General features: G+C 44.1%; 1 protein-coding gene across 3 annotated transcripts in view; it reads left to right on the forward strand.

Moving 5' to 3' along the window:
• The window catches only part of LOC129818857 (tyrosine-protein kinase JAK2-like), an 80,081-nt gene that overhangs the window by 55,346 nt on the left and 4,047 nt on the right, over nucleotides 1–20,688 (forward strand). For 2 of the 3 annotated variants that reach the window (XM_055875136.1, XM_055875138.1), the window contains 15 exons: nucleotides 5,261–5,418; nucleotides 5,501–5,612; nucleotides 5,837–6,026; nucleotides 6,933–7,054; nucleotides 7,282–7,416; nucleotides 9,853–9,940; nucleotides 12,889–13,016; nucleotides 13,703–13,841; nucleotides 14,394–14,545; nucleotides 15,011–15,161; nucleotides 15,424–15,557; nucleotides 19,001–19,190; nucleotides 19,431–19,555; nucleotides 19,859–20,031; nucleotides 20,358–20,475. In XM_055875136.1, coding sequence (XP_055731111.1) covers nucleotides 5,261–5,418; nucleotides 5,501–5,612; nucleotides 5,837–6,026; nucleotides 6,933–7,054; nucleotides 7,282–7,416; nucleotides 9,853–9,940; nucleotides 12,889–13,016; nucleotides 13,703–13,841; nucleotides 14,394–14,545; nucleotides 15,011–15,161; nucleotides 15,424–15,557; nucleotides 19,001–19,190; nucleotides 19,431–19,555; nucleotides 19,859–20,031; nucleotides 20,358–20,475 — 2,115 coding nt within the window. The remainder of the gene's footprint in view (nucleotides 1–5,260; nucleotides 5,419–5,500; nucleotides 5,613–5,836; nucleotides 6,027–6,932; nucleotides 7,055–7,281; nucleotides 7,417–9,852; nucleotides 9,941–12,888; nucleotides 13,017–13,702; nucleotides 13,842–14,393; nucleotides 14,546–15,010; nucleotides 15,162–15,423; nucleotides 15,558–19,000; nucleotides 19,191–19,430; nucleotides 19,556–19,858; nucleotides 20,032–20,357; nucleotides 20,476–20,688) is intronic. The other variant, XM_055875137.1, reaches the window with a different exon arrangement.

The following is a 20,688-nucleotide window of genomic DNA, read 5'->3' on the forward strand; positions in this document are numbered from 1 at the left end:
GTGTCAGACTTGTTGCACCGGTACTACTTGCGGTGCGGAAGCAGAGAGAACGGTCTATGGCTTGGGTGGCTAGAGTCTTTTTAATGATTTCACACCACCTGATATAGAGGTCCTGGATGGCTGTGTATGATGAGAACCTCCTGAAGAACCCTTTTTACCATCGATGTACTGGGCTGTTCGCACCACCCTCTGTAGTTCCATGTGATCGAGGGCAGTGCTATTGCCATACCGAGCAGTGATGTAGCCAGTCAAGATGCTCTCAATGGTACAGCTGTAGGAGTTTTTGAGGATTTGAGGGTCCATGCCAAACCTTTTCTACCTCATGAGGGGGAAGAGGCGCAGTCTCGCCTTCACGACTGTGCGCATGTGTGTGGACCATTTTAAGTCCTAAGTGATTTGGACATAGAGGAACTTGAAGCTCTCGACCCGCTCCACTACAGCCCTGTCGATGTGGATGGGGGCGTCCTCGCCCCCCTGTTTTCTGTAATCCACAATCAGCTCCTTGGTCTTACTGACGTTGAGGGAGAGGTTGTTATTCCGGCACCACACTGCCAGGTCACTGACCTCCTCCCTGTCCCACCAACGTGACGTCAGCAAACTTTATTTATTATTTATTTAATTTATTATTTAACACATTTTTTCTCCCCCAATTTTGTGGTATCCAATTGGTAGTAGTTACTGTCTTGTCTTATCGCTGCAACTCCCGTATGGACTCTGGAGAGGCGAAGGTCGAGAGCCATGCGTCCTCCGAAACACAACCCAACCAAGCCGCACTGCTTCTTGACACAACGCACATCAAACCGGAAGCCAGCCGCACCAATGTGTCGGAGGAAACACCGTACACCTAGCGACCTGGTCAGCGTGCACTGCGCCCGGCCTGCCACAGGAGTTGCTAGTGCGCGATGAGACAAGGATTTCCTGCCGGCCAAACCCTCCCTAACCCGGACGACGCTGGGCCAATTGTGCGTCGCCCCATGAGCCTCCCGGTCGCGGCCAGCTGTGACAGAGCCTAGGCTCGAACCCAGAATCTCTGGTGGCACAGCTAGCGCTGCGATGCAGTGCCTTAGACCACGACGTCAGCAAACTTGATGATGGTGTTGGAGTCGTTGGTGAACAGGAAGTACAGGAGGGGACCAAGCACACACCCCTGTGGGGCCCCGGTGTTGAGGGTCAGCATGGCGGAGGTGACGTTGCATACGCTCACCAACTGGGATCGGCCCGTCAGGAAGTCCAGGATCCAGTTGCAGAGGGAGGTGTTCTGGTGTCCTAAGCTTGGTGACGAGCTTGGAAGGGACAATGGTGTTCAACGCTGAGCTGTAGTCAATGAACAGCATTTTCACATAGGTGTTCCTCTTATCTAGGTGGGTTAGGGCCGTGTGAAGTGCAGTTGAGATTGTTTCGTCTATGGAGCCGTTGGGGCGGTATGCAAATTGGAGTGGCTCTAGGGTGTCTGGGATGAGGGTGTTGATGATGTGTGCCATAATCAGCCTTTTAAAGCACTTCATGATTACAGATGTGAGTTCTGCAGGGCGGTAGTCATTGTGGCATGAAGCCTTAGAGTTCTAGGGAGCAGGAATGATGGTGGTCTTCTTAAAACATGGGGACTGGCACAAGCAGAGGTTGAAAATGACCGTGAATATCCCTTCCAGCTGTTCTGCGCATGCTCTGAGAATGTGCCCTGGAATATCATTGGGCCACACAGCCTTGTGGGTGTTGACTAGGACTGTGGTGGTCATTACATTTTGTCAGACAGTTATTATCATGCAGAAACTGCAGTAATTTACCGTTAATTAACAAACACATTCAGCATCGCCAGGCCTCCATGCATACAAGCTGCTGATCTGCGCACGTGGAACATTTACATATTTAAAACAAGTTCTAATAAATCAATGTAATATACACCATCACAATAAATCCACTATTTTAGGCAGGTCTAAAGAAACGTAATAATATGAAGAAAATGTGTTTCAGAAGAACAGAATATGAGTTGGCCTACTGTATGTTATCTTGCTATGCGCCATGCTGTAGGCTTGTTCATTTAGCAGACATGATCAAAACAAATGTTATTTGTCACATACACATGGTTAGCAGATGTTAATGCGAGTGTAGTGAAATGCTTGTGCTTCTAGTTCCGACAATGCAGTAATAACCAACAAGTAATCTAACCTAACAGTTCCACAACTACTACCTTATACACACAAGTGTAAAGGGATAAAGAATATGTACATAAAGATATATGAATGAGTGATGGTACAGAACGGCATAGGCAAGATGCAGTAGATGGTATAGTGTACAGTCTATACATATGAGATGAGTAATGTAGGGCATGTAAACATAAAGTGGCATGGTTTAAAGTGGCTAGTGATACATGTATTACATAAAGATGGGAAGATGCAGTAGATGATATAGAGTACAGTATATACATATGAGATGAGTAATGTAGGGTATGTAAACATTATATTAAGTGGCATTGTTTAAAGTGGCTAGTGATACATTTTTACATAATTTCCATCAATTCCCATTATTAAAGTGGCTGGAGTTGAGTCAGTATGTTGGCAGCAGCCACTAAATGTTAGTGGTGGCTGTTTAACAGTCTGATGGCCTTGAGATAGAAGCTCTCTCAGTCCCTGCTTTGATGCACCTGTACTGACCTCGCCTTCTGGATGATAGCGGGGTGAACAGGCAGTGGCTCGGGTGGTTGTTGTCCTTGATGATCTTTATGCCCTTCCTGTGACATCGGGTGGTGTAGGTGTCCTGGAGGGCAGGTAGTTTGCCCCCGGTGATGCGTTGTGCAGACCTCACTACCCTCTGGAGAGCCTTACGGTTGTGGGCGGAGCAGTTGCCGTACCAGGCGGTGATATAGCCCGACAGGATGCTCTCGATTGTGCATCTGTAGAAGTCTGTGAGTGCTTTTGGTGACAAGTCGAATTTCTTCAGCCTCCTGAGGCTGATATGATATGCTTATGTCCCGTGCCAAATCTATGATTTTATAGTAAGAAGAATATAATTGAAGTTGGCTAGATAAAATGGGAAGGATATTTTTCGCATTCCGAAGCGGCTATGTTGAGCATAAAAGTGATCATTTGAAACCGTTCCTATAGGCTATCGACTTTAGTTATGAATGATGCAAGTCTTAGAATGTCTTACAAATCAGAACGGATGTGGGCTGCATAGTGCAACTATAGGCTATTGATGGTTTTGAGAAAGTAGGCCAAAAAAAGTTGCGCTCTGGTTCTTTGTCTCAGGCTGCACACGCTGTGATCATATTTTCGCCCATCGGACTATTCCAGGGCCGGCACCAGAACGAATCAGTTGGGTGGCATTTGATTTCTATAGGAGGGCAATTATTATTATTTTTTCACGGGACCTCCTGTGTGCGCTAATTTTGTTATTGGGTGTTATAATGAAGACCATTAGAAGCGTGTGAGTTTCAAGTTTAGGGAAGCTTACAATTTCTCCTAACATTTCTACCTACTGTATCTGCGTGCCAGTTATGATTCGTGGAACAATTTAATTTAAATAATATCATTTTTTCTCAATTATTGTCACGTGGTTAATCATAATCTGAATTAAAATGATATAAATCTAAAAGTTAAAATTCAGCTAATGCAGGAGCATCAGTCTTTGCCATATGGACACATTGATACGTGGCGAAAGAAATTAGGGCGTGAAACTCAGAGATACCCTACAATGCAGCAGGCAACTAAGTAAAATACATAGGCCTAAAGCTGACAAATAAAAACATGAAATCTCCGGGTTAAAATGTAGGTTCTTTCATTCACATTAATCTTTCTACTCCGCCTGTTTGCCTCCCTTTCGATCTGACCTGTTTTGAGCTATCGCTAGTGAAGTGCAACTATGTATAAATTTAGCAGGTTGGCGTGCTCAGGCGCAGAGATACGTTGTCATTTCTTCAAACAATCATCTGTATTTAATATCGATCAATTATTGTAATAATGAAACCGCCAACCCAACAACCTTGAATAAACATTAAAAGGGAAAACAATTCACACAATGGAACAATGAATGCGCAGGAATTGGCGGGAGAGAGCTGAGTGCATGCATTCTGGAGAGGGAAGGCCATGTCTTTGCCACACACCCCTCCCCTTGTCTCAAATGTTTTTTATTATAATCAAGACACATTATCTAAACACATTTTAGATGCTTTTCACTGAAAGCCGCAAACACAATAATCAGCTAGGCCCATTGCCACACGCGCTGCCCAAATTGCGGGCTTCCCAAGTAGACATAGGCCTACGAGCTTGTGATTCTAAAACAACCCACAGCTATTTTGTTTTAAAGAAGATTATGATCCTCTGTGACTAAGTCATGCTCTCCGATAAAGTATTGGAATGATTTTTATTTAGACAGGACTAATTATCGAATTTTGGCAAACGTCAATTTACTTTAGGGGAAGTCATCATCTGAACAGTGCACTATGCACCCACCAACTTTGATTTCTAATTCGAAAGTGGCTGAAACCAGAGATCTGTATATAATGATGAAATGCGCATGTCTCCACCCTAGCAATGTGAGGCGTTGTACCAAAGGCAGGAATGCAGGCGACAATCTTAGGTCTGCATATTACAGTATGCCTATAGAAACGCATTGGGCTTATTCGGGAAAGATTTTTGCTAGAGGGAACCCTCTCGCTTCGCCTCTTCCTCTCTGCTGAAACTAGCGAGCGAAACAGCGCCCCTCTCTTACTTTATGTAGCCCATGTATCTGATGCTGTCTGGACAGAGAAAAGTATGACATGCTATACTCCTTTTGTCCAGACAGCATCAGATGCATGGTCTACACATACTGAGACAGAGGGGCACCGTTTCACTCGCTCGGATGCTTTTTTCTGAGATTTCCGTGTCTTTCTGTTGGTACTCGTCTCGGTCAAATATATGATCATTATTTCAGTATTTTATTTGGATGGGCAAGGGGGTACAGCGAGGGGCCTGCCCATAATGCTGGCCCTGGACTATTCTCAATTTAATCTTGTATTTACTAAAATGTAAAATTAGTTTCGATTTAGAATGGCCCATTCCAACCCTGTTCCTGCAGCTACCCAGTGTGGTGGTAATACGGTTACCACAACAGCCCAAGTGTTGACCTGATCAATTACGTTGGCCATGTCAGGTTGCTGGTTCATACCTGGCTCAAAGGAACAACGAGGCCTTTTCCGTACAAAAGCATGTCAGAGTACTGACCCAACCCTCTCTTTTCCTCCATCTTCTTTAACTGTCTCTCTCTCTCTTCTACTACACAGGAGCTGGAGTTCCATTCCCTGTCCGAGGCTCTGTCCTTTGTGTCTTTGGTGGATGGCTACTACCGGCTAATAGCAGACGCCCACCACTACCTGTGTAAAGAGACGGCGCCCCCTAAGCTGCTGCAGGCCATTCAGAGCTACTGTCACGGCCCAGTTTCGTAAGTCAAGTGTATGTGCGCACGCACACACCCGCACACGACCCTGACTGAACCCATCTGTCATCTCCATCTTTGTCCTCAGGATGGAGTTTGCTATCAGTAAGCTGCGACGGTCCGGGAATCATAAGGGTCTGTTCATCCTCCGCAGCAGCCCTAAGGACTACAACAAATACTTCCTGACCTTTGTGGTGGGGGTGAGTACAATGCATGATACTGGTGCTGTGTGACCTGATGGACTGAGTGTCCCCAGAGTCCCCTGACCCACTGCTCTAACGTTAAAACTAGAACTATCCATGTTAAGTCCAGAACAGACGTATGGTAGCCTTTCTCCTCGTGTGGACATAACCTTACTGTCAAAAGTGTGTGTCTGTCTCTGTATGTATCGGTCTCTGACCTGTTCCCCCTCTCTTCTCTGAAGCAGAGTGACAGCCTGGTGGAGTATAAGCACTGCCAGATCGTGAAGACAGACCAGGGAGAGTACATCCTCTCTGGGGCCAAGAAGAGCTTCAGCTCTCTAAGGGAGCTGCTCCACTGCTACCAGAAGGAGGCGCTGCGCTCTGACGGACACATCTTCAAGTTCACCAAGTGCTGCCCGCCAAAGGCTAAAGGTGAGAGGTCAGGGGATAAGGGGCAACGAGGGGTCATAGCTGTGTTTTTGTGTTTATAACAATAACATAAACTGTCCTACTTGATTTAATTGGCCAATGTTGGCAATTTGGGTAAACGTTTTGGGCTGGCTCCCCAGCCACACTTGACTCTCGATCTATATTCTCACAGTAGTTTAATAAACAAGTAATGCACTATCCTTCAAAAGGAGACGTGCTCCAGAGCACTCAGGACCTCAGACTGGGGCGAAGGTTCACCTTCCAACAGGACAACGACCCTAATACTGAATACTTTCCAAAGTGCGATTTATATGAACAGATTCGAATAAGATTTCATGTTGCTACAATGCTGTCGGTTCCACTTTGAATGCAACAGTGGTTCACGCACAGAAGTTATTTTCAAAGAGATGGCTAGCAACAGCAGGCGCTGCAATAAAAAACACAGTTCCACTCACCAGATGAGGATCATTTGAAACTTCTTGTTCAAAGTTATTCTTGAAAGGAAGAAGCTAACAAATTAGCAACAACATCGTCTTTGATACCTGCTGCAACCGCTGCAAACTAGCCGACCACAAAAGCTAGCTAGACTGTGGGAAAACTACTGCTCGCTATTGCGCAGTGACCTGTTTCCATATGTTTTTGTAAAAACGGTCCCACCCATTAAGTCAAAATGTGATTGGTGACATTTGGTCTTGAATTGGACTTACATTCTTCTGGTCTTGGCTCGGTCTCGGAACCTCTTGTCCCCCTCCCGGTCTTGACTCACATACAATAACAAAATGTATGTACCCCACTAGCTACGTTCTACCCTACATTCACAGGTAACTTAAGGAGTTACGGGAGAGACAAAGACAATCTCTTTATATACCCCTAACTCTACATCTTCATCTCTGTCCCATCTTTCTGCAGACAAGTCTAACCTGTTGGTCTGCAGGGGTAACCAGGGCGCTGAGGTACCTCTCTCCCCCTCCCTCCACAGAGACATTAGCCAGATGGTGTTCCACAAGATACGCAAGGAGGACCTTGTCATTGTAAGATACCTCTCTCAATCACTCTTTTTCTACCCATCTGTATTCCCCCTCACTCATTACTAAAATGAATAGCTCTGGTCAATTAGGTTGAGAGCAGAGGCCACTGGGTTCTGTACCCACACACACACACACACATACAAAAAATACTTCTGAAGAGGTGATTGCGGGTAGTAACAGACCTGCCACTTAAGCACCAGGGAATTGATTGTGTTCCCTTTGTGTTACAGAAAGATAGTCTGGGTCAGGGAACGTTTACTAAGATATTCTGTGGCGTGAGGAAGGAGCTTGGGGACTATGGAGAGATTCACCAGATGGACGTCATCATCAAGATCCTGGACAAGGCCCATCGCAACTACTCCGAGGTTAGTTAAGAAAATGACTCTCACATCAGTAAGAGATTAATTCTAATTTAGTCTTTGATTGAAATCAATGCATGAAAAAGTGGAAATTCGATTTAAATCCAAGTTAGGATATGACCCTAAGAGAGCTGTAGTGTTCAGGAGCTAGTCTTGATTTGACTTGAGTACAAGTCTGCATCCGTTCTTGAAAGCAGTGGTGTAAAGTACTAAAGTAAAAATACTTTAAAATACAGTTGCAGTTGAAGTCGGAAGTTTACAGTCACTTAGGTTGGAGTCATTAAAACTCATTTTTCAACAACTCCACAAATTTCTTGTTAACAAACTATAGTTTTGGCAAGTCGGTTAGGACATCTACGTTGTGCATGACACACGTCATTTTTCCAACAATTGTTTACAGACAGATTATTTCACTTATAATTCACTGTATCACAATTCCAGTAGCCCAGAAGTTTACATACACTAAGTTGACTGTGCCTTTAAACAGCTTGGAAAATTCCAGAAAATTATGTCATGGCTTTAGAAGCTTCTGATAGGCTAATTGACATCATTTGAGTCAATTGGAGGTGTACCTGTGGATGTATTTCAAGGCCTACCTTCAAACTCAGTGCCTCTTTGCTTGATATCATGGGAAAATCAAAAGAACTCAGTCCCAGAAAAATAATTGTGGCCCTCCACAAGTCTGGTTCATCCTTGGGAGCAATTTCCAAATTGATGAAGGTTCCACGTTCATCTGTATAAAACAATAGTACGCAAGTATAAACACCACGGGACCACGCAGCTGTCATACCGCTCAAGAAGGAGACGCGTTCTGTCTCCTGGAGATGAACGTACTTTGGTGCGACAAGTGCAAATCAATCCTTGAACAACAGCAAAGGACCTTGTGAAGATGCTGGAGGAAACAGCTACAAAAGTATCTATATCCACAGTAAAATGAGTCCTATATCGACATAACCTGAAAGGCCGCTCAGCAAGGAAGAAGCCACTGCTCCAAAACCGCCATAAAAAAAGCCAGACTACGGTTTGCAACTGCACATGGGGACAAAGATCGTACTTTTTGGAGAAATGTCCTCTGGTCTGATGAAACAAAAATATAACTGTTTGGCCATAATGACCATCGTTTTGTTTGGAGGAAAAAGGGGGAAGCTTGCAAGCCGAAGAACACCATCCCAACCGTGAAGCACGGGGGTGGCAGCATCATGTTGTGGGGGTGCTTTTCTGCAGGAGGGACTGGTGCACTTCACAAAATAGATGGCATCATGAGGAAGAAAATTATGTGGATATATTGTAGCAACATCTCAAGACATCAGTCAGGAAGTTAAAGCTTGGTCACAAATGGGTCTTCCAAATGGACAATGACCCCAAGCATACTTCCAAAGTTGTGGCAAAATGGCTTAAGGACAACAGTCAAGGTATTGGAGGGGCCATCACAAAGCCCTGACCTCAATCCCATAGAGAATGTGTGGGCAGAACTGAAAAACTGTATGCGAGCAGAGGCCTACAAACCTGACTCAGTTACATCAGCTCTGTCAGGAGGAATGGGCCAAAATTCACCCAACTTATTGTGGGAAGCTTGTGGACGTTTGACCCAAGTTAAATAATTTAAAGGAAATTCTATCAAATACTAATTGAGTGTATGTAAACTTCTGACCCACTGGGAATGTGATGAAAGAAGTAAAAGCTCAAATAAATCGTTCTCTCTACTATTATTCTGACATTTCACATTCTTAAAATAAAGTGGTGATCCTAACTGACCTAAGACAGGGAATCTTTACTAGGATTAAATGTCAGGAATTGTGAAAAACTGATTTTAAATGTATTTGGCTAAGGTGTATGTGAACTTCCGACTTCAACTGTAAGTAGTTTTTTTGGTATCTGTACCTTACTATTTATATTTTTGCCTACTTTTACTTCATTACATTCCTAAAGAAAATAAAGGACTTTTTACTCAATACATTTTCCCTGACACGCAAAAGTACTCGTTACACTTGCACAGGAAAATTGTCCAATTCACACACTTATCAAGAGAACATCACTGGTCATCCCTACTGCCTCTGATCTGGTGGACTCACTAACACACACATGCTTCATTTTGCAAATTATGTCTGAGTGTGGCCCTGGCTAAAGAAAAAAATAAAATTGTGCAGACTGGTTTGCTTAATATTAGTCATTTGAAATTATTTTAACTTTTATTTTAGCAATTCCATTTACTTTTGATACTTATGTATATTTAAAACCAAATACTTTTAGACTTTTACTCAAGTAGTATTTTACTGGGCGACTTTCACTTGAGTCATTTTCTATTAAGGTATCTTTACTTTTACTCAAGTATGACAATTGGGTAGTTTTTCCACCACTGTTGAAATGGACAGGAAAATGTTGTTTTGCCAATGGTATTTGTTAATTTGCTATGTTTATATTTTCAAATGTGTCTGTCACCAGTCGTTCTTTGAAGCCGCCAGTATGATGAGCCAGCTGTCCCATAAGCACATGCTCCTCAACTATGGCGTGTGTGTCTGCGGGGAGGAAAGTAAGTGACATCCCACAATTCAGTTATATTGTTCCTCCCGCCTTTTCCTCTGATAGCCTACCTCTCCCTCCCAACCATAGCCCCTAAACTCTCCCTACCTCCCTGCCCTCTCTACAACAATGTTGACCTTTGTCTGTCTCTGCAGTCAGTGTCGTCGGTCTGAGGATCAGTCTGTTATGATGGGATACGGGTGTTTTTCTAATGGAGTCCTGCTGAGGCAGGATTAAACATAACAGGGTCATGTTCATTAGGGCACCTGACAGAACACGAAAATGTGTTTCTTATTGGACAAGTCCAGGTAGTCCCTCCCTTTTTGTCAGTTTTCTTCCATTTGGTGCCTAATGAACATGATCCTGGCCAAATTCGCCGTGTTCTCTGTGGGTTAGCATCAGGGCCAGCATTGGTCACCACACTGTCTGGACTAAAAGGCGTACAGTAGCTGTGACCTGTGACTACTGAACGGACTGATGCCCTGGGTTAATCCTAAGATGTAATGACTGGAGCAGCCAGCTAGTGCATCAAGTGCAGGCTCAGCCTATAAAGCAGGCCTTGCTCTATATACTGAGTGTACAAAACATTAGGAACACCTACCTTATGTTATTTTTAGTATTACATTGTTATTGATTACTGCATTGTTGGGTTTAGTGCTTGAAAGAAAGGCAGTTCACTGTACTTTGGGCATGTGACATTCATACTTAAAACCTAAGGATAGAAAGGATGGCCTTTTCCACATTCTGTGGCATAAGAAACTCTTCCACATATACAAGGTGTACAATAAGTGTCTGTAGGGCACTATAAACTGAGTGTACAGTCGTGGCCAAAAGTTTTGAGAATGACACAAATATTAATTTTCACAAAGTCTGCTGCCTCAGTTTGTATGATGGCAATTTGCATATACTCCAGAATGTTATGAAGAGTGTTCAGATTAATTGCAATTAATTGTCAAGTCCCTCTTAGCCATGCAATTGAACTGAATCCCCCAAAAACATTTCCACTGCGTTTCAGCCCTGCCACAAAAGGACCAGCTGACATCATCATGTCAGTGATTCTCTCGTTAACACAGGTGTGAGTGTTGACGAGAACAAGGCTGGAGATCACTCTGTCATGCTGATTGAGTTCGAATAACAGACTGGAAGCTTCAAAAGGAGGGTGGTGCTTGGAATCATTGTTCTTCCTTTGTAAACCATGGTTACCTGCAAGGAAACACGAGCCGTCATCATTGCTTTGCAAAAAAAGGGCTTCACAGGCAAGGATATTGCTGCCAGTAAGATTGCACCTAAATCAACCATTTATGGGATCATCAAGATCTTCAAGGAAAGCGGTTCAATTGTTGTGAAGAAGGTTTCAGGGCGCCCAAGAAAGTCCAGCAAGCGCCAGGACCGTCTCCTAAAGTTGATTCAGCTGCGGGATCGAGGCACCACCAATCTAGAGCTTGCTCAGGAATGGCAGCAGGCAGGGGTGAGTGCATCTGCACGCACAGTGAGGCGAAGACTTTTGGAGGATGGCCTGGTGTCAAGAAGGGCAGCAAAGAAGCCCCTTCTCTCCAGGAAAAACATCAGGGACAGACTGATATTCTGCAAAAGGTACAGGGATTGGACTGCTGAGGACTGGGGTAAAGTCATTTTCTCTGATGAATCCCCCTTCCGATTGTTTGGGGCATCCGGGAAAAAAGCTTGTCCGGAGAAGACAAGGTGAGCGCTACCATCAGTCCTGTGTCATGCCAACAGTAAAGCATCCTGAGACCATTCATGTGTGGGGTTGCTTCTCAGCCAAGGGAGTGGGCTCACTCAAAATTTTGCCTAAGAACACAGCCATGAATAAAGAATGATACCAACACATCCTCCGAGAGCAACTTCTCCCAACCATCCAGGAATAGTTTGGTGACGAACAATGCCCTTTCCAGCATGATGGAGCACCTTGCCATAAGGCAAAAGTGATAACTAAGTGGGTCGAGGAACAAAACAGGAAACTCCCCAGACCTTAATCCCATTGAGAACTTGTGGTCAATCCTCAAGAGGCGGGTGGACAAACAAAAACCCACAAGTTCTGACGAACTCCAAGTATTGATTATGCATGAATGGGCTGCCATCAGTCAGGATGTGGCCCAGAAGTTAATTGACAGCATGCCAGGGCGGATAGCAGAGGTCTTGAAAAAGAAGGGTCAACACTGCAAATATTGACTCTGCATCAACTTCACGTAATTGTCAATAAAAGCCTTTGACACTTATGAAATACTTGTAATTATACTTCAGTATTCCATAGTAACATCTGACAAAAATATCTAAAGACACTGAGGCAGCAAACTTTGTGAAAATTAATATTTGTGTCATTCTCAAAACTTTCGGTCACGACTGTACAAAACATTAAGAACACCTGCTCTTTCCATGACATCGACCGACCAGGTGAAATCTATATCCGTTATTGATGTCACTTGTTAACGCCACTTCAATTAGTATAGATGAAGGGGAGGAGACAGGTTAAAGAAGGCGTTTTAAGCCTTGAGACATTTGAGACGTGGATTGTGTGTGTGTGCAATTCAGAGGGTGAATGGGCAAGACAAAAGATTTAAGTGCCTTTGAATGGTGTATGGTAGTAGGTACCAGGCGCACCGGTTTGAGTCAAGAAGTTTAACGCTGCTAGGTTTTTAACGATTAACAGTTTCCCGTGTGTGTTAATGGTCCACCATCCAAAGGACATCCAACCAACTTGACACAACTGTGGGAAGCATTGGAGTCAACATGGCATCCCTGTGGGTAGATGGAGATGGGATGTTTTCACCCAACAGTCCTTATTAACCATAGAAGCTTGGAAATGGCTTGCCCTCATCGTGGCAATATGGAGCTCTATGGCAGTTTGAAGTCCCCTTTTTGTACAATTTGGCACGTATCACTGTATTGTGCTGCGGTAGTACAGCTGTGATTGTTGAATTATAATCCTTTACTTTTCAGACATGATGGTGCAGGAGTATGTGAAGTTTGGGTCCCTAGATACATACCTGAAGAAGAATAAGAGCTCTGTGAACATCACCTGGAAGCTAGAGGTGGCCAAGCAGCTGGCCTGGGCTATGCATTACCTGGTAAGACCAATCAATCAGTTACACAGTAACACATTTAAAAAGTTTCATTGCCACATACACCACATAGGTGCAAACAATGACCTAGTAAGACCCTAATCATCATCTGCTAGAAGAACCTCCAGGGTTCACACAAGAAATATGTATGCAATCACTGTAAATCGCTTCGGCTCAAAGTGTCCGCTATGTCACCTGGGTGGTCTAGCAGTCTGTGCCGCTGCCTACAACACATATACCAGCGTTGACATGGGTTCGAATCGGACCCACAGTCCACTGTGAAGCTTGATGATTAGTTGACTATTTCAATCAGCTGTGTAGTGCGAGGGCAAAAACTTAAACGTGCACCCCTTGAGGTCCCGAGGACCGAGTTTAGGAAACCCTGGTCTACTGTATGTGATGCACACTCCTACCTTTCCCACTTTCTCTCTCCTCTCTGTCCAATATAACATATACAACTGTGTCTGCTAAGTGGTGTGTGTGTGTGTGTGTGTGTGTGTGTGTGTGTGTGTGTGTGTGTGTGTGTGTGTGTGTGTGTGTGTGTGTGTGTGTGTGTGTGTGTGTGTGTATATATATATATATATATATATATATATATATATATATATATATATATATATATAGCACCGTAATGGTATTACATTTATTTGCAATCTGCCACAAATCTGTCTGTCATATTCTGTGTGTAACAGGAGGATAAGAACCTGATCCATGGAAACGTGTGTGCCAAGAACGTCCTGTTGATCCGAGAGGAGGACAAGAAGACTGGGAACCCTCCCTTCATCAAACTGAGTGACCCTGGAATCAGCATCACTGTCCTGCCCAAAGATGGTGAGCACCAGCTCTTGTATCAGTTATTACAAAGAGATACTAAGAAATTATACTTTACTGAACTTTTACATGGTCTTTACAGGGCATTTACAGGGCCTTTAGAACCAAACAGGTCTTCCTCAGGCAGTGTTGATGCAACGTATTCACCACGTATACAATATTTCAAAGGAAACAAATACTGCATTGTCAGTGGACACTCCTCTCTTCGCCACCCCTCCTCTCTCCTCCACCAAGAGGAGATACTAGGAAATAAATCAAAAAGTGTTAACCATGCAGAAAGCATGCGAAGGTAGAAACTCCAGACATTTTTCGACACGCTTTTCTTTAAGTAATGTCGGATATTTTTTGTGGCTATTGCACAGTGGCAATGATAAAAACGAAATAAAAAAAATATCCTCGAACATATACAGTCCTTCTCTCTCCGATGCATTCTCGACCCACCCCTCGCTCCCTCTCAACCCTCACCTGAAGAACGGTAGGGTGAAGCTGACTACTTTACAGTCCATGGTCACAGGGAAACTCATCCTCCTCCTTCTTCTTTATAACCTCTAGTCTTGGTGGAGCGTATCCCCTGGGTGCCTCCAGAGTGTATAGAGGTGCCTAGACACCTGACTCTGGCCACGGATAAGTGGGCCTTCGGCACAACCCTGTGGGAGATCTGCAGTGGAGGAGACAAACCACTCAGCACACTGGACTGCTCTAAGGTAAAGACCGGGGGACGTGTTGTTGTTGGGCAATTCATATTAATCACAGCAATAACAGTTCATTTAGTTTGAAAGCCATGTCCGAGCCAGAATGGCCCAAAGGGCAGGAGCCGATCTCCTGTTTCTGAAGCATTGTTTGTATAGCACACTGTAAACTACACCGAAATATCAAGGTAGGTCACAAGCAGGAAATCAAATAAAAGGCAGGAAAATGAAACGCTTTTGAGCTGTGTAGGGTTTTGTTCCTCTGTTGTGTTGTGTTTTGAGGGCCATAGTTTCTGGTCTTCTGAAAATGTGTATAATGAATACATCTATTGAAACCAACATGTTTGGGCATATATGTCTTCAAGGTATTTTCCTGGCTAGAAATACCTGTTCCATGAGGACAAGGAGAAGGGACATAGTGGATACTATTTCATGCCAACATTGTGTACTCGCTCTGCTCTTTATTATCTCCCTCTGTAGAAACGGCTGTTCTATGAGGACCGCCACCAGCTACCTGCTCCGAAGTGGACAGAGCTGGCCAATCTCATCAACAGCTGTATGGACTATGAGCCCTCCAACAGACCTTCCTTCAGAGCTGTCATCAGAGACCTCAACAGCCTCTTCACTCCTGGTCAGTAGCCCTCTTGTCTTTCTACTGCTCTGCCCACAGACAAAGATGTAATTCTAGTCATTTTACTCAAACCTGATGATGTTCCAATGGCTCAGTGTGTTGAACCATGGCGCTGGCAACATTAGGGTTGTGGGTTCGATTCTCGCGTGGACTACTTATACCGAATATTAGCTATGGGTCATTTTGGATAGCATATTATTATTGTTGTTTAGTTGATTTACAGAAGGTCTCTGTATTGATTGTGTTCTGTCTCCTGTCCTAGACTATGAGTTGCTGGTGGAGAGTGACATGGTGCCCAACAGGACCAGAGGTTTTGGGTTCCCAGGGTCTTTTGAGAACCAGGAGCCCGCTCTGTTTGAAGAGAGACATCTCATCTTCCTCAAGCAGCTGGGGAAGGTTAGACGCTTGCAACTACACACACACTCTTTCTCTCTTCATTATGCTAGTTATGCTAGCAATGCTAGTTATGCTAGTTATGCTTCATTATGCTAGCAACCACCGTCTGTGGTTGTAGATTTTCCCCCCTCTTTTGCGCCGTTACGTTTCATTTTTATCTCCGTTTTCGCTCGATGAATTGATCAATCACTCACTAATCTCTTCGAGACAGACCACGTCAATATAAGTGATACCGTAGATCATGATACTACAGGATGCGTGAGATAACTAACAGAATTATTTTGGGTTCTTTGGACAAATCACGATTTTGCAGGTGTTAGCAACTTTAGAATTTCGGATGGGGAGAGGACATTTGGCCCATAGACTTGCCCGTAACTTGCAAAGAGAGAGGGTAGAGATTCTTCCTTCTGGTTCCCGATCCTTCTCTTAACCAATATGGACCCAGAACATCTGACCAATTACATCGATCATCTGACCAATTACACAAGACTTAACCCTTGTGTTGTCTAAGAGTCAAAAATGATCCGCCACTATGTTTAATAGCAGAGAAAACCCCCTAAATTAAATTTTTTCAACTTGAAATTTGTTGACTTTTCCTAGACTGACCCCAACATTAGAAAAAGTGAAACATCGTCTTTGTTCATATTTCCATGAAAGCTGTACACCACCAGGGAACAAATATTGTCTTAGGGTCATTTTTGACCCGGCAGTTATAAAATCATTTACACACCACAAAAACCACAGACACACACACACACACACACACACAATGAGAAATTGAGATTGTGTGCTACTGATTGAACTCAGACGAAACAAAAACTTTCTTGTGCATGTGCAGCACCTCCCCTCCACGACCTCTCCACGACCCCACACATGACTCAAGTTCACAGACAAAATAAAAACTATTTCAGACAAAATAAACATTTCTTGAAAGCATTGTTTACTAATGGGGAATGCAGTTAGAGACTATAAAGGTGCTGCAGATGACAGTCCCCCCCAGTTCTCTCTATGCTGAAGCCATGAGTGCACGTTTCAGTGCCCAACAGGTCGTAGATCAGATTTTTTCAGATGTCCAGGAGGAACAAGAGAACAGTGATTTAGGAGAGGAGGAGGTATCTGAAGAAGAATATGGGGAAGAATACAACCCAGATAACGATGCATCATCTTCAGATGAAGAAGAAATCCCCCAAGCTGAAAGATAATTTTTTTGTCAAAGAACAGCTAAATAACATGGTCCTTGTCACCATATGACAACCAGGGCAGGATGGCAGCACAAAATGTCATAAGGATGACCCCATGGCCCACAAGACATGCAGTTGCCCATGCCCAGGACATCGCCTCAACAATCTACATGTTCATCCCACCAGCCATTGAAAAAATCTTCCTGGAGATGACAAATTTGGAGGGTTTCTGTAAATATCAAGACATCTGGAAAAGGATGAATTTGACCTACGTGCCTACATAGGGCTGATAATCTTAGCGGGTGTGTATAGGTCCCGAGGCGAGGCTACATGTAGTCTCTGGAATGCAGAGAGTGGAAGGGCGATTTTCCGTGCCGCGATGCCACTGAAAGTCTCTCACTTTCTCAAGAAGGCTATGATTTGATAACCATGAGTCAAGACCTGCAAGACGTGTGAGAGACAAACTGGCGGCCATAAGAGAGGTCTGGGTGTAGTGGGTGGAGTGTCTGCCAAGTGTCTACAACCCTGGGCCTGAAGTAACAGTGAATAAGCAACTGGTTCCATTCAGAGGTACATTTTTATTTCTCTAATGTAAGTGATTTTCACTGTTAATTCTATTATGTATTGCTGTAATATCATTGATTTATGTGATTGTTTTCGGTGACACTGATACTAATTTCTGGCAGTATATGCCCAGCAAGCCAGCAAAGTATGGCATCAAGATATGGGTGGCCTGTGACGCACAATCCAGCTACGCTTGGAAGATGCAAGTCTACACAGGGAAGCAGACCAGTGGAGGCCCGGAGAAGAACCAGGGGATGCAGGTTGTGCTTGATGTGACAGATGGACTGAGGGGGCACAGTGTCACGTGTGACAATTTCTTCACCTCTTATGAACTCAGCCAGCAGCTTCTGAAGAGGAAGATCACCATGGTTGGCACAGTTAGAAATAACAAGCCTGAGCTCCCTCCTGCACTCCTCGTAACAAGGGGGAGAGAGGCCTTCTCATCAAAGTTTGCATTCACCCCCACCACCACTCTAGTTTCTTACCTCCCAAAGAGGAACAAGAATGTGGTCCTCCTGAGCACACTGCACAAAACGGCTGAGATCAGTGATCGTGAGGACAGGAAGCCAGCCATCATCCTGGACTACAACCACAACAAAGGAGGCGTGGACAACCTTGACAAGGTGATTGGAACTTACAGCTGCAGGAGGATGACTTCCCGCTGGCCCCTGGTCATCTTCCATAACATCATTGATGTGTCCTCATACAATGGCTTCGTGATATGGAACAAGATCAACCCTACCTGGATGCCTGATAAGCGGAACAAGAGGAGGGTGTTCCTGGAGCAGCTGGGAAAGGCACTTGTAACCCCACACATTCAAAGAAGGGAGTGCCTCCCTCGCACAGCAGCGCTTGTGAAAGCTGTTCAGGGGGATGAATCTTGTCCTGATCCACCTGAGGCTGCAGCTGGGGCAGGCAAGAGGAGGAGATGCCAATTCTGCCCCCCCCCAGAGAAGGACTAAAACAAATAATATGTGCTGCACATGTGAGAAATACATCTGAAAAGTCCATGCACACACACTTGCATACTGTCCTACATGTGCTAATTAGAGTTGATTGATTTATGTTCTTCACATTTTAGTTTTGTACCTATTATCTTATTTTCTTATTGTTGTTGTTTATGCACCTTGTGGGTGGGGACAATGGTTCAAAAAATGGGAGAAGACTAGTATTTTGTAGTTGAATTCCTCATTGTACAGTATATAAGAATATATCACTATGTTGCCAAAAAAGACTGTTATTGTTTCCCTTCAGTAAAATACATTCAAAACCACTTTCTGGACATTTCTGCTACTTTCTTTGGCTATGCAAGTGCTATCTCTTGCTAAAAAATGTATGTTTACACCTATGCAGTACCTTTAGCAATAATAATAATAATCCTCTACTTATTACAACTCGACAGGTGAGTTGTAATAAAAACGAGTGGTGTCCTCTGATGAAATGCAGTCTTTCTGCATTGTGAAGAGGGAAAACCCCAGATATTCACAAAGTTTGATGAATGACACGTTTTTTCTTCTTCGTGCAAAATAGATTTTGGGGTTTAAAATTCAATTAAGCGGCTTTCTTTTCGGGGTCTAGTGAAGGCGGGTCATTTTTGACCTTTTGGACAAGTGGAGTATACAGAATGCTAAGACTACACAAGGGTTAAGTTCTGGGTTCACCGAGATGAATAACTCCCACTGTCTCTCTCTCTCGCAGGGTAACTTTGGCAGTGTGGAGATGTGTAGGTACGACCCTCTGCTCGACAACACAGGGGAGGTGGTGGCAGTCAAGAAGCTGCAGCACAGCACAGCCGAACACCTCCGAGACTTTGAACGGGAGATCGAGATCCTCAAGTCCCTCCAGCATGACAACATCGTCAAGTACAAGGGAGTGTGCTACAGCGCTGGTGAGATCTGTATGTTCTTCTGCTGTTGAGCAAAAGTGTGACGACCGCAATCTTCTCGCGGTCATTGTTCCTTGAATATGCAACTGTTTGAGATGAATCATGCTACTATGTCCCAGCTTTGTACAGTACATGACCGTCGTAACAAGAACTTTCAATCACTGGAAATTAGCGCAAGCTAAAGTGTTGTAGTGCTATGCATCTGACTGCTGCGATGTTTATTCAATTCTAACCATGTCCTAGGTCGGAGGAACCTGCATCTGATCATGGAGTACCTCCCCCACGGCAGTCTGAGAGACTACCTCGTCAAGAACAAGGATCGCTTCGACTACAAGAAGCTCCTGCTCTACGCCTCACAGATCTGCAAGGTACAGGACTGTCACAGTACATTGTAATACTGTGCAAATGCTTGAGGAAGACGATTGACCATTTTTCAAGTCCTGCCCTCCCTGTTTACTGTTGCGATGTCCGACAAACTTTTGCAACGGAGAGCAATTTCCCTTTAAAACCAATGGAGAAGAACCGACAATAATGTTGTTAAACGTTTACTACTTGATTCATTTGAATGCAGGCAGCCCCTTGCTCCTCGGGAGACTGATGTTTGTTACTGTGGACTGTCATTTGAACGACTTCACAGGAACTCACTGAACTCTACCTGTGTGCCACTGCAGGGCATGGACTACCTGGCGACCAAGCGCTACATCCACAGAGACCTGGCCACCCGTAACATCCTGGTGGAGAGTGAGCTGAGGGTGAAGATAGGAGACTTTGGGCTCACCAAGGTCCTGCCTCAGGACAAGGACTACTACACCGTCAGAGAGCCGGGAGAGAGCCCCATCTTCTGGTGAGAAATAATACCGCAACTTCTTTAACAGGCAGTGGGAGAATTGTGGTTACTACAGTAATCGATTGTTACTTTTATTAATGAAGTCGGTCACAAATGAGCTCACTAATTGGCAAGCACCAAAATAACAATCCTACAATTTGAAAAAAGATTGACTTTTTATTTAATGTTGTATAAACTATTTTAACTTAAAGATTGACTGTATATTAATACTTAGATACCCTTTATAACGCCTTTTAAAGGGTCTCTTTTTTTAGCTTTTTAGATCACTGCTGTGTGTATGTCTTATTTACATTTGTAGCTCATTTTGCTTCGTTGTGTTGAAGGTATGCCCCCGAGTCGCTGACTGAGAGCAAGTTTTCAGTGGGCTCTGACGTGTGGAGCTTTGGAGTGGTCCTATACGAGCTGTTCACCCAGAGCGACAAGAACTGCAGTCCTCCAGCCGTACGTCTCTGCACTATTATTTTTCCTCTTCCACCTCTTCGTCTCTATCACTTTTCTAACTCAACTGTCTCCCTCAACCTTTCTCTCTTTGATACTGCCTACTTGTTCAAAAAGGTGGAAAGAGCTCGATGAAGACTTGTCGTAGTCATAATTATGGCCGTTGAAGACTATTTCTTGTACCATGTGTCCCTCATAGAAATGATCAAACTGCAT

Source organism: Salvelinus fontinalis, chromosome 21, assembly GCF_029448725.1.
Source record: "Salvelinus fontinalis isolate EN_2023a chromosome 21, ASM2944872v1, whole genome shotgun sequence".
In the NCBI taxonomy this organism is placed as follows: domain Eukaryota; kingdom Metazoa; phylum Chordata; class Actinopteri; order Salmoniformes; family Salmonidae; genus Salvelinus; species Salvelinus fontinalis.